Below are 13,906 nucleotides of genomic sequence, written 5' to 3'. Positions count from 1 at the left end.
AAAACACATTTAAATGCATCTACAATGACGGCGAAGTTGCAACGGCGAACAATGTATCGCGCGGCATCGGTTCGGTCGCGTTAGTCGTGTTATCGCGCTTACGGAAACATTTTCACGAAGACGACAGCGATGATGACACGTGCGTCGGCGGCAAAATTCCCGACAGAGAAATTGCCCGCGAAATTGCCGGCGCGATTTTCTCTCTTTAACTCCGAATTTGTCTAAAGTTAAATTTAATAAAACAGGCTAACAGCATTAAGATCGAAGTATCTAACTCTAGACATTTTTTTTGTTTTAGTCTTTAAGTACGAATATTTAAACTTTCAACATAGAATACATATATACATATTTAGAGAGAAAATATTTAAAAGATAAAAACAGAATATTTATTCAGTCGGTACTAATAATATATTTACTGAAATCAAAATTCTCTTATTTAAATAGTATAAACGATTGTTTTCATGGAAAGCTGAAGTTTTAAGAAAAAGTATTTCTTATTTAATATTTATAAAAAATATTTTATACTCAAATAAATTTTTTAGTGTACCAAAAAAATATTTTTTATTTCTTAGATATTTTTCTCTCAGTGTACATGTATTGAACATTTGCTCATATATTTTAAGTTAAAAGTCTAAGTATTTATATTTTATATAAGACCGAATGACAAGAATACCCACAGTTGAATATGTGTTCCGATACTTTTATTTCACGATTGAAAAAAATATTTAAAAATGCAGCGATTTTTGTGAACGCGATGAATAATTGTGAATATCCGAATTACTTGCTTTGCTTCGACGCGTGGGATTTGTGAAACTCGAAGGAAACAATTGCGACGACAAATCAAGAGACACACGTAGAAATAATTTATGCGATTTTTAGGGATTTAGAGACGTGAAAGAAATTACCCGAGCGATAAAAGATCAAAGATGTACTATCGTGGAAAATATTATTCATGATATGTGATTAACTCGCGTGAAATTGTATGTAATGAAATCGACCGAAACGGCCAGCGAAATGCGATTATGTCCATGAGCTCGGCCGAAATTGTCCGATATCATCCAGAATTCCATAAAGCCGCAGTAACGCTCACGATACGCGATCAACGATCCTTCGAATTTGATCATGCGCGGCTCTTATCTACATCGGGATTTTACAGCGCTATCATTCCGTACGATATCGCACACGATACATGGAATAGTAAAAAGAAAGTTGCAACTACGGAAACGACGTCGTTCGAAAACCAACGACCACAACGACCGACCGGGTCGATCTGTAGAATAATACTGACTGTAGAAAAACACTGATAAGGGGAAGAAATAAGAAGAGAAAGTAAACGTTTTAAGTAGGACAGAAAGTCATGATAACGTTCAAACAATATCAAAGTGACGATGGAAGAATCGAATTATGAGTGAAAAGTGAGTTTTAATGTAGATAGTTCCTCGTCATTCTGACGTCATTGTGTGATTGCTTGTTCTATGTAGGATTATTGCTATTGTAAGACGTAAACATAGATTAAACTGTTATAGTTGCTAGATCCATATATTCTATGATTAGAGAGGAAACTTTTGTAATTTCAAATAGATATGGCATTAAAAGTTGCTGTTGTTATATGTCTATCTAAATTCTTGTGATATATAATGTTTAGTTTATTGTTTAGGATATCCTCATATATACATAGTTGTCTCAACTGAAAAAATATTACTGTCTCTCTGCGGCAGTATGTTACACCGCAAATATTTCTCTTATTCAAAAAGAATACTTTCGGTGGAAATTACAATATAGGGCCGTAAAACCGAAAGAAATTATTTTTATTTCTTACTCCAACTTTTACGCCAAGCTTACTCCGCGTATTGTAGACGAGCTTTGACATTTTGTCGTGGCAACTATACTTAGGCAAGTGATATCCTACGTTTTCTCCGTGAGTGAGTATCACAGAAATATGAAAAAATCAATGAAACGAGCGAATGGGGGGATAAAGGAAGAGAGAGACGCGAGAAGAAAAGCCCCAATGCCTGATTGTGTTCTTGCCGCGACGAGATCGACTTCAGGTCGACGGATCGGAGAATACGCGAGTCTCGACACGGTGATTCAACGACGTCCCACGCGGAGAGATTGATACGTGTCACTCTACTCGACGGTGAGCAAATATTTTTGGGCCAAACGAGGCACTTTCGTTCGCGCGGACGAACGAACGAACGAAAATAAAAGCTCCCGAGGGGACGGAAGCAAGAAAAACGTCGCGACTGGAAGATCGAGCCGCTACAATTTCTGCGATCGAAACTCGATTATCGCGTTATTAGATTCACCGTGGCTACGACGGCACTACCTGGGGTACAATTATCGAGAACGTGTTTTCCAGGAAAGTAAATTTTTATCGGAATAACGACGTTAAGCGCGGGTGTACTTAGCATACCCTCACGCTGCTCGCCACATGGACCTTTCGGGCTTTCTTTATTTTTCTAGCATGTGATTCGATTTATCCCGCTCTCGTCTAGCCCCCGCCGATCCGCAGTTACGTCTGAGTAAATCGGGCGATAAATTCGACGAAATTACGCAGATTTATGGTTCGCGCGACTTCTCTCAGGGACAGTGAAGTGAGAACGACGGCGCCGGAGTCGTCTAATTCGCATTAATGGCAACTTGAGGAAATTAAAGACGAAGTTTCAGCGTTCTCGGAACGCTTAATTCTACGCGGCGATGGCTTCTCCTTTCCTACTTATTCTCAATGTCGCGTATATATCATTAAAGAGCGCCGAAATAATTCGCTTAGTGAGCAGAAAGTTGTGTGTGTAACTTGAAATATAGGAACAAGATGAGAAAAATTTACTTTCGCGTTTCTTTCTTTCTTTCTTTCCATGCGGCTAATAACGGTACAGATCTCGAGATCGATTCGTGCCGAGTTAGTCAACATTGCGTGCTCTCCGATAGGACCGCAATTTGCAGTTACGTGGACGCATTGTGTTTCTACTAATATTTGTATTTCACATCACACGAATGTAATTATGGCGTGGCATCGCGTGGCAACGCGAATCAATTTGATAAATCAATCTGCGGGTTGAACTGCTGACAAATAAACAAATGCCACTTTATAAGTCCTCCGAAAGAATTTGCGGGAAATGCGGACTTCTCATGTAATAAACCATTCGGAATTTTCGTTCCACTTTTAATAAACGTGTCGCGCGAAGAGAGAAAGAGAGAATATGTAAAGACCCCGCGAGAGAGAGAGATCGATTGTACATATAATATAATAATTCAGACTCGCGTATACGCGATGAGAAGGAGGCAGAAGAGAGCAGTGTATGCCCCAATCCTATATGCATATTCTATGTGTGCGTCGTATTTTCCGCACACATGAATATAAAAACGTGGGTATGGAATAACGGTGCTCTGTGGCCGTCAATTATTTCGAACAGCGAATCCAATTATCCTACCCACACTACAAGGCATCGGCCGCCGTTCAAAGCCGCTCGTGATTGCACCGCAATAAAATGCTAATTGAATGAGTGTCGTGGAAACAAGCGCTTCACGAGATCTGCGTGGATCAAGTGAGAATTTCAACCGCACGTCACATTGGACAACAAAAATCATCGTGTTCTCTTGCACGGTCGACGAGTTTTATTCTTTCAAGTAACCGAACAGCTTGCTTTTCGTTTTGATATCGACATGGTACACGGTATCTAGTGAGCAGCACATAATCTGTTTAATAACGATGAATGTCGCTCTTCAACTCTGAATGCACGGAAAGAATTTTATAGTAAATACTATTAAATAGGATTTTGTAGCCGAGGAATAAATTGACCTTTTCGCAATAATTTATTATTCCTTCATTTCATACATGTCATTTATATTTTGGGAACTGAAATGTTCCATTAACATACTTGCTACGTTTCCAGTGAAATTTTCTGACTTTTAGCGAAATTTACTATGTTCTTTAGTAAGATAGACTTTACTGACAACCTATTCCTGGCGTACTAAAAATACAGTGAAACTGAAAAGAATTTATATAAAAGAAAACTATAATATTCTCTCCGTGTGTTGATCACGTTCCCCCCTAGCATGAACTTATGACGCCTAAGAAGTTTCACGAGAAAAGTTTCACATTTCTATCGCTCGGAAAGATACATGATTACTAAAGTCGTCGAGTGTACGTGAAGCTTTTCACGTTTCTTAGAAAAAAAGTTACGCAGGAGTAAGTTAATTGAAAAAGTTATGTATTGTTATTCCGGTCGCTTCTTGTTCATGGTAAGTTCGTAAAACATTCGTCAAAATAAGAAATCTCTTGCACAATAAATGACTTGACATACCTGATGTATCGCTGCCCGCGCTCCGGTGTACTTTTATGTTAGCCTACCGATCCAACATCCCGCTTCCGGCTGTTCCGTCATCGTACATCCTTGTTTAGCACTGACACTGACACTCGCGTGGATATGGTTCGAACAAATAAACGTGTGTGTGTGTGTGTGTTAACCCTTAGGCTACGATGTGGCGTCTCGGGAGAACCCCAGTTTTTGTACAATATGTATCTTTTAAGAAAAATTTTGGTCAAAGTATCATAGATTGTACGTTATTTAAATATTATCTAATGTCTTTTTCCTTATCTAAATAATAATATAATAAAAACGAAATTGGAATCGGTCAAGGATTGCACGCCGTAATTAATGATAAAAATAATGCCGTAGCCTAAAGGTTAGTAAACGCGACGTCGATGAGATTCCACGTCGAAATGGAATATTGATACGAAATATAATTGTTACTAACGCGCCGCGATACGCGTGCTCCGCGGTATACGTCTCGCACGACGACGCGAAGCGTAATGTGATACTTGGCAAAGTGTCCGACAACATGAGGATAAGTTTGACCTATTTGAAGATTTCGAATGTTCGAAGAGTATTGTTTTGATGGCGCGCCGTACGACAGCGAGCGGCAACAGTAGAGAGCTGTAGCCCTTTTTGTGCATTGTTTTGATACTCTCACGCGTTCCATAGCTTCCTGTGACTAAGTATTTATGTTCCGAAACCGAAATTACGCCTTCAGCTAGTGTGAGCGACGTGTTCTCTATCTATATTCTAATAGTATTCTATAGTATTTATATTCGATGTGTATTTGTCGCGCAGTCAAGTGATTAAAATATTTCGACTTGTAAAATTTAATCGGATTCGTAAAGTCGTTCTCTCGTCAAATTTAATGAAACTTTGTTAACATCGATTTAATGTTAACACGTGTCTCTTCGACTGAATTATCGTATCTATGTGAGAGTCAATGTTATAAGCTAATATCCGAAGTGTCGCGACTAATGAGTGATTGGCAACAGGAAGCTGAATCAGGAAGCGGCGAACTCAGGGTGAAAGACGTGGCCAGCGATATATATCGTACATTTCTAAATATATATATACATATATAAATGTATATACATTTCTAAATGTATATATAAATATATTTGCAGTTACACATGTAAAATTATTTATTACATTGACTATTTATAATTTTGAGGGATATTTGACTAACCTAACGAGGATAAGAAGTTGTACATTTTTATCTTTACAACTTCCTTTTTGCCCTTTTTGTATCTGCAAATCTTATCGACATTTCCAATGCCGATATAAAAGATATCACGAAAAAAGAAAATTTATCGTTCTTTTTAACTATTAATCATGTTTACTCATTACTCGTTATGAAGTGATTTGCATATAAATAATTCCTCCAATGAGAGAAGCGAACAACGAGGAGAACTATTATTACACGCAATACTTTGGAAAATTGTTATATAATCTCCCTCTTGAACAACGCACGTTGTCCCACTTAGGGCCCGCTGCAGCTTCGTGGGGTGCGCTGTTAAGTGCAAAACGGGAATTCTACCCGCTCATATACTTATACCATCCACCGGCGAACGATGGTGGAATGTTCTTTGTGAATGCGAAGCTGAATAGTTTGTTAGCCGAGCGCACGCTCGAACGCGCCAACTTTTCGCCGGTGTTCTGCAGGAGAGGCCATTGTTTCGTTGCTGGTGCCTCGCGAATCTTTACCCACCGATCTCGCGCTCTCTCACTTCCTTCGCCTTACTTTGCGTCTCATCTATACGCAACGAAGCAAGCTTTTCATGTCTTAAAAACTGCTCCGGAAAGCTAAGCACGATAACTCGAAAACAAAAGCGCGTGTTGGACCACCAAGACGCGGTTAAATGTGGATAAAACATGGAGAATATTGTTCTGCAATGTTTTTCGATAGAAATTACAGAGCGTGGATCTGGAAATTTCGGTCTGAAAATTTCATTTAAAAGAACGTACGTACATCGAGCTAGTGTTTCCCACCAGATAAACAGATAGACAGAAACAGACAGGTAGATCTCCCTCGCGGCAAGCTTCTCTTATCTTTACAGCTTTTATGAGGCTTACGAGGCTTAACGACCCCGAAGCAGCATGAATCACGCAGTACGTCTATAGCTGTAAGAAGCGTCCTTTCGTTACCTCAAATCAATAAAGCAGATAGTAGCCAAAAGAAACTTGTACGGAAAGAAAGTTATCCTGTGGATAAAGTTTTCATTTCGTTATAAAATATTCTTTCCCGTTAACTGTTAATGAAATTTGCGACTTTTGTCTCAAAGTATCCCGCAAAGTGTCAAAGCTTCATTGAGAGAAAAAAAAATTGATCTGAATTGATTGAATAATTATTTTTGGCCCCAAACATATCTTTTGGTTATTCTAACACAAAAATGCTAGTAGTGACATGTATGTAAAGTTATTATCGTTAACATTATAGTAACATTAAAAAAAATAAAAGATTTTTTTGACTATAATTTATAAAGATTATTTCTTTATACGATTATAGTTATAAATGCTAAGCATTTTTTTCTCACAAGAAAACCTATCCAAAAGATACACTCCAATTTCTTTCTAATTTGGCACAAATGTAGAAGTACAAAAAATATTTAGGTCATATTTTTTCATTTTGGCTTACTTTGAGTTTCACATGCAGTTTATAGCTTTTTAATGTTGTTATTCTTCATTCTAAATTTTTTTAGTCGAGATTCCAACCAAAATATTTTAAATCTATGCTAAATTAGTCAAAAATAATTCGAATCTCGGCAAAACCGAGAAATCCGGCAATTTTAATTAAAATTTTAACAAAATCGCCATAGCTGAGACACGAATCATTCTAAATTTCTTTAGCCAAGATTCCAACTAAAATATTTCAACTTTGTGCTAAATTAATAAAAAATGATTCGAATTTCGGCCAAACTGAAAAATTATTTGTATAAATATATTTTTTAACTTTTTACATGTTTTGTTTAAACATTTTATTATTTATACAAGTAATTTTACATATTTGACTTTTATTCATATATTCATAATCAGCAAACCAAAGACATCTATATCTTGTATTCAATTTTATTTCTTATGCATTCTTGTAGCATTTATTGATGATAGGAGTGAGAACATTAAAAAGTTATAAACTGCCCGTGAAATTCAAAGTAAATCAAAACGAAAAAATATGACCTAAATATTTTTTGTACTTCTATATTTATGCCAAATTAGAGAGAAATCGGAATGTAACTTTTGAGTAGGTTTATTTGTCAGTGTTCAAACGCGTATGTTCGAAACCGCATATCTCCTTTACTCGACTACCGTCTAAATTATTACTATTGTATATTCGACAGAACCTACTACTCTGGCGGGTTAAATTCCGTCTCGTCGGACTAGAACTTTACGACGCAAGAGAAGACGCGAAACTCTGCGAGTTCCCCTGCGCGAGTGTATCTCGAGACAGTTCTTGGTGCTCAATCTATCGCTGAGATGTATGAGCCGCGGTGGAACTCCTCGTAATCAGGAACGTTTCTCTCCCCTGGGGTTTACTGCCCTTTAATCCGGCGACGTGTGCATAGCGAAGCATATCCGTTGACATCGTCGTACGTAATTCTCCATTAAACGATCCTGGCGACAGTCTCTCTCTCTAACGGTAGAGAGCACTGTACGCTAAATATCGTGAAAATTACGCGTTACACGTACGAACTTGACATATTCGCGTGACATACGACCGTTTCGCATCCTCGTTTAACATGACTAATTTCACGCTGAATGTGATCGCACTCCGATACTGACTTCCACTGGTCTCACTTGAAAAAAGTATGTATCGTCTCGTGTAATCTGTAGACATAAGATAGATTCAGCATACGTGCAGAACAGAGACAGAGAGAGAGAGAGAGAGAGAGAGAGAGAGAGACAAGCAAAACATAGATGAATTTTTTTGTCTTTATCTGCGTAGGCAGAACACGCAATCGTTTTTTGACAGTCATGATGGAGGCTACACAAATGCTTTCAAAAACATACACGTATAATTAAATTATTTTATCATTTGAATAAAATATCTAATTTTAGATTAATCCAATATTATTGTTGTTTAATTGAATAAGTGACATTTCAAAGGAAATATAGGATGAAATTTATGTAATTATGCGCGACATTCGACAAATTTAGATTATTGTTACATGCCGGCCATTAATGCGCAGCAAAGAATAAAATTCACCGATTTTACTTTTCTCTTCGTCCTGTCGAATCCAAATTTATGTCATAAGAAAATATATGATATGCCAAGTTTATCTGATGTCTATGATATCACCGTTTTTACAACTATTACGCTCAACTTGAGTGTTACTTGTTAAATCGAGTGTTTATCGTTCATTACAATCGTGCCATAATCTTTGTTCAGATGCAGCCCAAAGTAACGATCCTGTGCACGCTGCTGGCGTTCGTAATCGTCGTCGCGGTCTCAAGCCTCATAGTGGACGCAATACCGCACAGGTAAAAGAAATTTCATTCGACGAGATTGAACGGAGGATCAATACGAGAGCAAAGTGATGCGGGGACAAATATTACAGATGGTGGTTACAAATATTACAGATGTAAACAAAACGTATAGTCACATATATGAAAACTTTTCTGCCCGCATTCCTACCATTTTTTCTTTTTTTCTCTCGTCCGTGCCAATAAATTCTGATATTATTATTAATAACAAAAGGAAAAACTGTCGGTATAAATTTCGAGCGAGGAAACTAATGATTTTCACCCGCGTTATCGGCTTAAGCGATCACGCAGTGTGTTTGCCGTGCGAATAAATCCCTGTAATTTTTCAAATAGAAGTTTTCGAATAATCGATTATACGAGCGCGCGCTCGCAGTTGCTGCTGATGTATGTGTACTTGTGCGTTCGTGTACTCAGGCTAAACGAATATGTTGAACGAGAGAACGGAAGTACATCTATTCGTGCGTCAAACAGTTTAACCCAGTTCCGTTTAACGACGCGCCAGATAGAAAGGAATCCCCTCGGTATACTAGAAGTGACTCGATCGTCGCCGAATGACGTTTCAAGCAATGTATAATTTCGAGTTGCTCGGGGCTGTTATTCCATTAACGTCGTCTTTATATTATACTTGTCTCCCTCGTCGCGCTCGCGCGCGGTTATTTGATTTGATTGTTAGCTTCTTCTTATGTCACAAAGATCACAAGTTCGGTGGCCGATCGATATCGTTGACAGAGCGCGCGCGCGCGAGAGAGAGAGACAGAGAAAAAGACGCTCGCGCGAACTTTTCACAAACGTAATAATCAAATGATTCAATTTCATTTACAGCCATGAAAGTTATTGGGATCAGCAGGATGACATAGACCGGGACGAGTTCCTAGAGATACTCTCTCGCCTTAGTCGCACCGTAATGAGCCATCCTGAAATGGAAAAGTAAGGAAACGTGCTAAGAATTTTAGAATACATGATGTTATCTTCTTACAACAACGTTAGAATCGCACTGGTGTACGAACGCGTGTAAGACGGAAATCCGATCATTACTATGTATAATGTATTCCCTTTTCTCCGTTACTTCGAGTGTAATTATAATTTGAGTATAATTTTCAACTGTACACGCGGAGAGAATATTATAGTTCCTTTTCTTTTCTTTACGAAAGACTGACGCGAATTTTTCGAATGGTGCGATGTCAATTCATTTCGAGAAAGAATGATACGAGTTTATTGACATGAATGATTTGCCAAAACAAAACGATGTATTCCCTAAAACGATCGAGCTGAGATTAATAAAACGTCTAATAAAATGTTCGATTCGCTCGTTCGCAGCACCAAACGGGGATTGGATTTGGGTATCAGTCGCGGCTTCAGTGGTTCTCAAGCAGCGAAACATTTGATGGGACTCGCAGCAGCGAACTATGCCGGCGGTCCTGGACGAAGGCGTCGTTCCGAACAAGCGTAGATGCCACACACAATCGCCGATGCAGTGAAATTATTATCCGTAACATCACGTTCGACTCGACCCTCCTACCACTCTGTCTCTACCTCGAGCTTCAAGCTGATGTGAAAATTTGCCGTTACCGTGGTGGTGTGACTAGGCGAGCGCTCACGCGCTCGAGAGATATTCGGCCATTAATTCCACTTAGACTTACAGCACGTTGGGGAGTGTTATATTGTAGCGTACATCTTTGTCTCCTCGAATCGTAAATAACAAGCAAGCTCGACGCCAAAAATTACGGCCCTAGTGAGTCGTTTGAATGTTACACGGGGTGTTCCCAGCGTCGATCGAGCTCTACCTATAGTCTATTCATCTCCCCTGCAGCCTTTGCACTCGAAAGTCTTCGCGCACCTCAATCTCAACTAGTTACACCACTGATCGCTCGTGCCACGCTGATTTGCGCGCGCTGCTGAATTGTAGATTTCTTCCGGAACATAAATTTTTTCGCAATGACGCTACTTGGAGACAAAATCGATTCGGCTGGATCTCGCGTAGGCGCTCCGACCGAAAGTTAATTTCACATGGAAATGTATACGAGTCTTTCTAGTCGTAGGATCGCCACGAGAATTGAAATGTTTCAAAGACAGTTAACTTTAATTGAGCGCAGATCCGGCTGGAGATAGAGAACACAGTTGTATCAATTAATAAACGACACGCCATGAAGAATATTGGGGATTGACTGAGCTCAGCTGTAGCTCGCCTACACGCGCGACCGAAATCGATGTTTCGCAATAATTTGGTAGATTAACATTGTTTGAATATAGTCGGTTTTCGCGACTCCGTGTCTTCCGCTCTTTGAGTCAGCGAGGAAAAATTCCCAATCACCGAACGGGAGAAAACGTCTCCAAGTGTGTCATTGTTGCGTGCCCGTCGCAAAAATTGATTTTCCATCTGGACTATATTGCATGCGCGCGCGCGCGAGTCGTACGCGGATTAGTAACTTTATCCATCCCACGAGATAAATGAAGAGGATACAGTGGAGGCGGCATTTCGCTGATCCGACAGGCTCCTGCGAGTCGATGACGCTCCACTTCCGGGCTGGATTTATTCTAGTCATTATTATCCGCAATTGAAATCGTATACAAGCTCGTCCTCGACGTTTCCCCGAGCGAGCCACGCGCTAGCGAGCTTTTTCCCTCCCTAATCGCACAGAATGATTTTTTCCCTATGCGCATGATCGAAACGCTCGTTTCGTTATATTTTCATGTCCCGACGTATTGCATGGTCATGTCTGTTTCCCAATCTCGCCCTACTCCTTCTCTTTTTCCGATTTTCCTAGTGAATCTTGTAAAAAAAGAAAAAAAAATAAGAAAGATCATCGTACTATATGATAATTGTATAATCGGTGTTACCGCTGGTTTAGATTAGGCGTGCTTAAACTTTGTCGACGAGGACGACACGTGAATTTCTCGTCGAGATCAAGAAAGATGGTGATTTCTTGTGCGAGGAATATTGTATATTGGTCTCGAACGATCGTGTGTCACTACTTTTCTTTCATTTTAAGAATAGAAAGCTCCTCTCTTATGAGACGTGAGATCGCTCGAGACTGGCTTTGAAGATCCTACTACTTCAGATCACTTTGTTTGATCAATTTCGACGTATTATCTATGCCTGTACACACAGAAGAAATACACAGAGAAAATCATCCTACTCTACTAAGAAAAGCAATTACTCAGTTTATTTTCCTTCTTTTAAGTAACAATTATCCCCCTTCGACGGAAAATATATTCTTAACGGTAGACTTGAAATCTACTCATGGAAAAATTTTAGAAAAGCTCATTATAATGCGCTGAAAAGAAGAATTCATTCTCTTTGCAAGAATATATCGTACACTGAGAAAAAAATACTTGGAAATTTATTTCTGGGATGTAAAGTTTGTTTATGTGAAATAAACTTTATTTCTGTGAATAAACTTCTTATCTTATAAATAAGTTCACAAATATTTTTCCTCGGTGTAAAATTTTATCGAAGATAACTGGTTCGACTTTATGCAAATAAAAGTATAAATCGAATTTTTGTTTATTCAAAGTTCTTGAATGAAATACAGAACCTGCAAGGAATCAGGATGTTTTGAATAAATTTGATATTTACGATGAACTTATGATACATTTGCGAATATCAATAAAAACCATTTACTTAAATGCAGTATGTATATTTCTGTGTGTAACACGCTACATAACACGCCACACGTGCACTGGCTGCATCGTGCTCGCGTAGAAAAATTAAAATGCTGTATTAAAGCGTGGCGTATATATATAGAGATAGCGAGACATTTCGTCCCTTTTCGTGTTACAGATTATCTCTCGTTAGATTTAGTCCGTAGACATCAGGGGTGCGCAACGTTCTATTTTAATTCGCTTTGAGATTAAAACGAGCAGCGAAATGGCTCATGTTGCATTAGTCGCCTTTTTTTCCATAGCACCGTTACGTTACATATTCGCATCGCGGAGATATTGTAGATGAAACAATAAATCGCAAAGTTAACACACATGCCATTTACAGTTTTTCAATTTAACCCGATTAAATTAGTTGAAATAACAAAGCGGCCTTTGTTATCCCAAACGCCGCAAGCAAACCGGCCGTAATTGAACATTGTCGAGTGACCTTTTTGCAGTGCGGGCTAATTTATTTTAATTTTAAACCAACTGCGGCCCACTTGGATATCTCAGTTGCGCATTCCTGTTAATAGGTGATAACCAAAGTACACATGTGAGTGTTGATAATGTTTCTAAACACGCTTGAGAAGATTATGCGCGATATAATCCAAAGAATTCGGAGCAACGGCTCGTTGAATAAATACTGCGATGACGTTTCTTTCAAAAATTGAGAGTATCTGGAAACTTTTATGTGTACTCTACACATTTATCTTAGAAATCAGAGATTAGAAATTATAAGACGATAAAAATTATGATCGTGATGTCAAGCGTCAAGTCGCGCTGACATACGTTTTAAAACGAATGCGCACTATTTCAGCTTATAGGATAATGTAAAGCTTATAAAATAATATAATAACTAACAAGTATTTAAACAACTGCAAGAAAAGATACGGCATTTATCCTACCGTTTCGCATGACATACGATTTAACGACGTGTTGCTTCGAATCCTCACACGATAATCGCGTCGTCCAATTGACAGACGACGAGTTTTATTTCCTCGTAAAATTATTTAGTATTCTAGAAATACAACACGCGAATGTGTCCACGGACGAAGCGATCCGTTCGATTGTGATCGCAGAGTCCCGTTTGGTTATCACCGACACCAGAGCGAAGCGCGTGAAGTCGAGACCTGTCGTTTCTGTGTATTATAAAGAGATTTATTGCCTCTCTATAGTGAAAACTGATCGTAAATAAAAGTTACCTACTTTAACCCAGCCATACGCGAACGTTATTTATTCCGACAATGCTTACGTAATGCGCGCTCTTGCGTTTAAACTTTAAATCATGATTCACGGAATCATGAATAATCGGAAAAGCGACGCGACACAGTTACGCTTTTCCACAGCAAATTGAAACTCTGCAGATTCAAATTATAAAAAAGAAACATAATCAACGAGATGCCTCGTCAAGTATCTTACGATCCGTTTCCGGATTTATACATTCGAAATAACGTTTCAAACGTTAA

At 38.7% G+C, this 13,906-nt stretch overlaps 2 protein-coding genes across 2 annotated transcripts in view; one reads left to right on the top strand and one right to left on the bottom strand.

The window, feature by feature from the left end:
- The window catches only part of LOC116842577 (transcription factor SOX-11-like), a 104,294-nt gene extending 99,480 nt beyond the window's left edge, over positions 1-4,814 (bottom strand). Inside the window, exon 1 of the mRNA XM_032811980.1 lies at positions 4,305-4,814. The gene's annotated coding sequence lies outside the window, so the exon portion shown is untranslated. The remainder of the gene's footprint in view (positions 1-4,304) is intronic.
- LOC116842578 (diuretic hormone class 2) overlaps positions 1-13,655 on the top strand; it is a 31,257-nt gene extending 17,602 nt beyond the window's left edge. The window contains exons 2-4 of the mRNA XM_032811981.1: positions 8,704-8,795; positions 9,621-9,725; positions 10,116-13,655. Of these exons, the coding sequence (XP_032667872.1) occupies positions 8,704-8,795; positions 9,621-9,725; positions 10,116-10,248 (330 nt within the window). The 3' untranslated portion in view covers positions 10,249-13,655. The remainder of the gene's footprint in view (positions 1-8,703; positions 8,796-9,620; positions 9,726-10,115) is intronic.
- The last annotated feature ends 251 nt before the right edge of the window (positions 13,656-13,906 follow it).

The sequence above is a fragment of the Odontomachus brunneus genome, unplaced genomic scaffold (assembly GCF_010583005.1).
Source record: "Odontomachus brunneus isolate Ranch 3 - 2012 unplaced genomic scaffold, Obru_v1 Obru_scaffold_026, whole genome shotgun sequence".
Classification (NCBI taxonomy): Eukaryota; Metazoa; Arthropoda; class Insecta; order Hymenoptera; family Formicidae; genus Odontomachus; species Odontomachus brunneus.
Note: the sequence above shows the minus strand (reverse complement) of the source record. Positions and strands in the feature narration are given on the sequence as shown.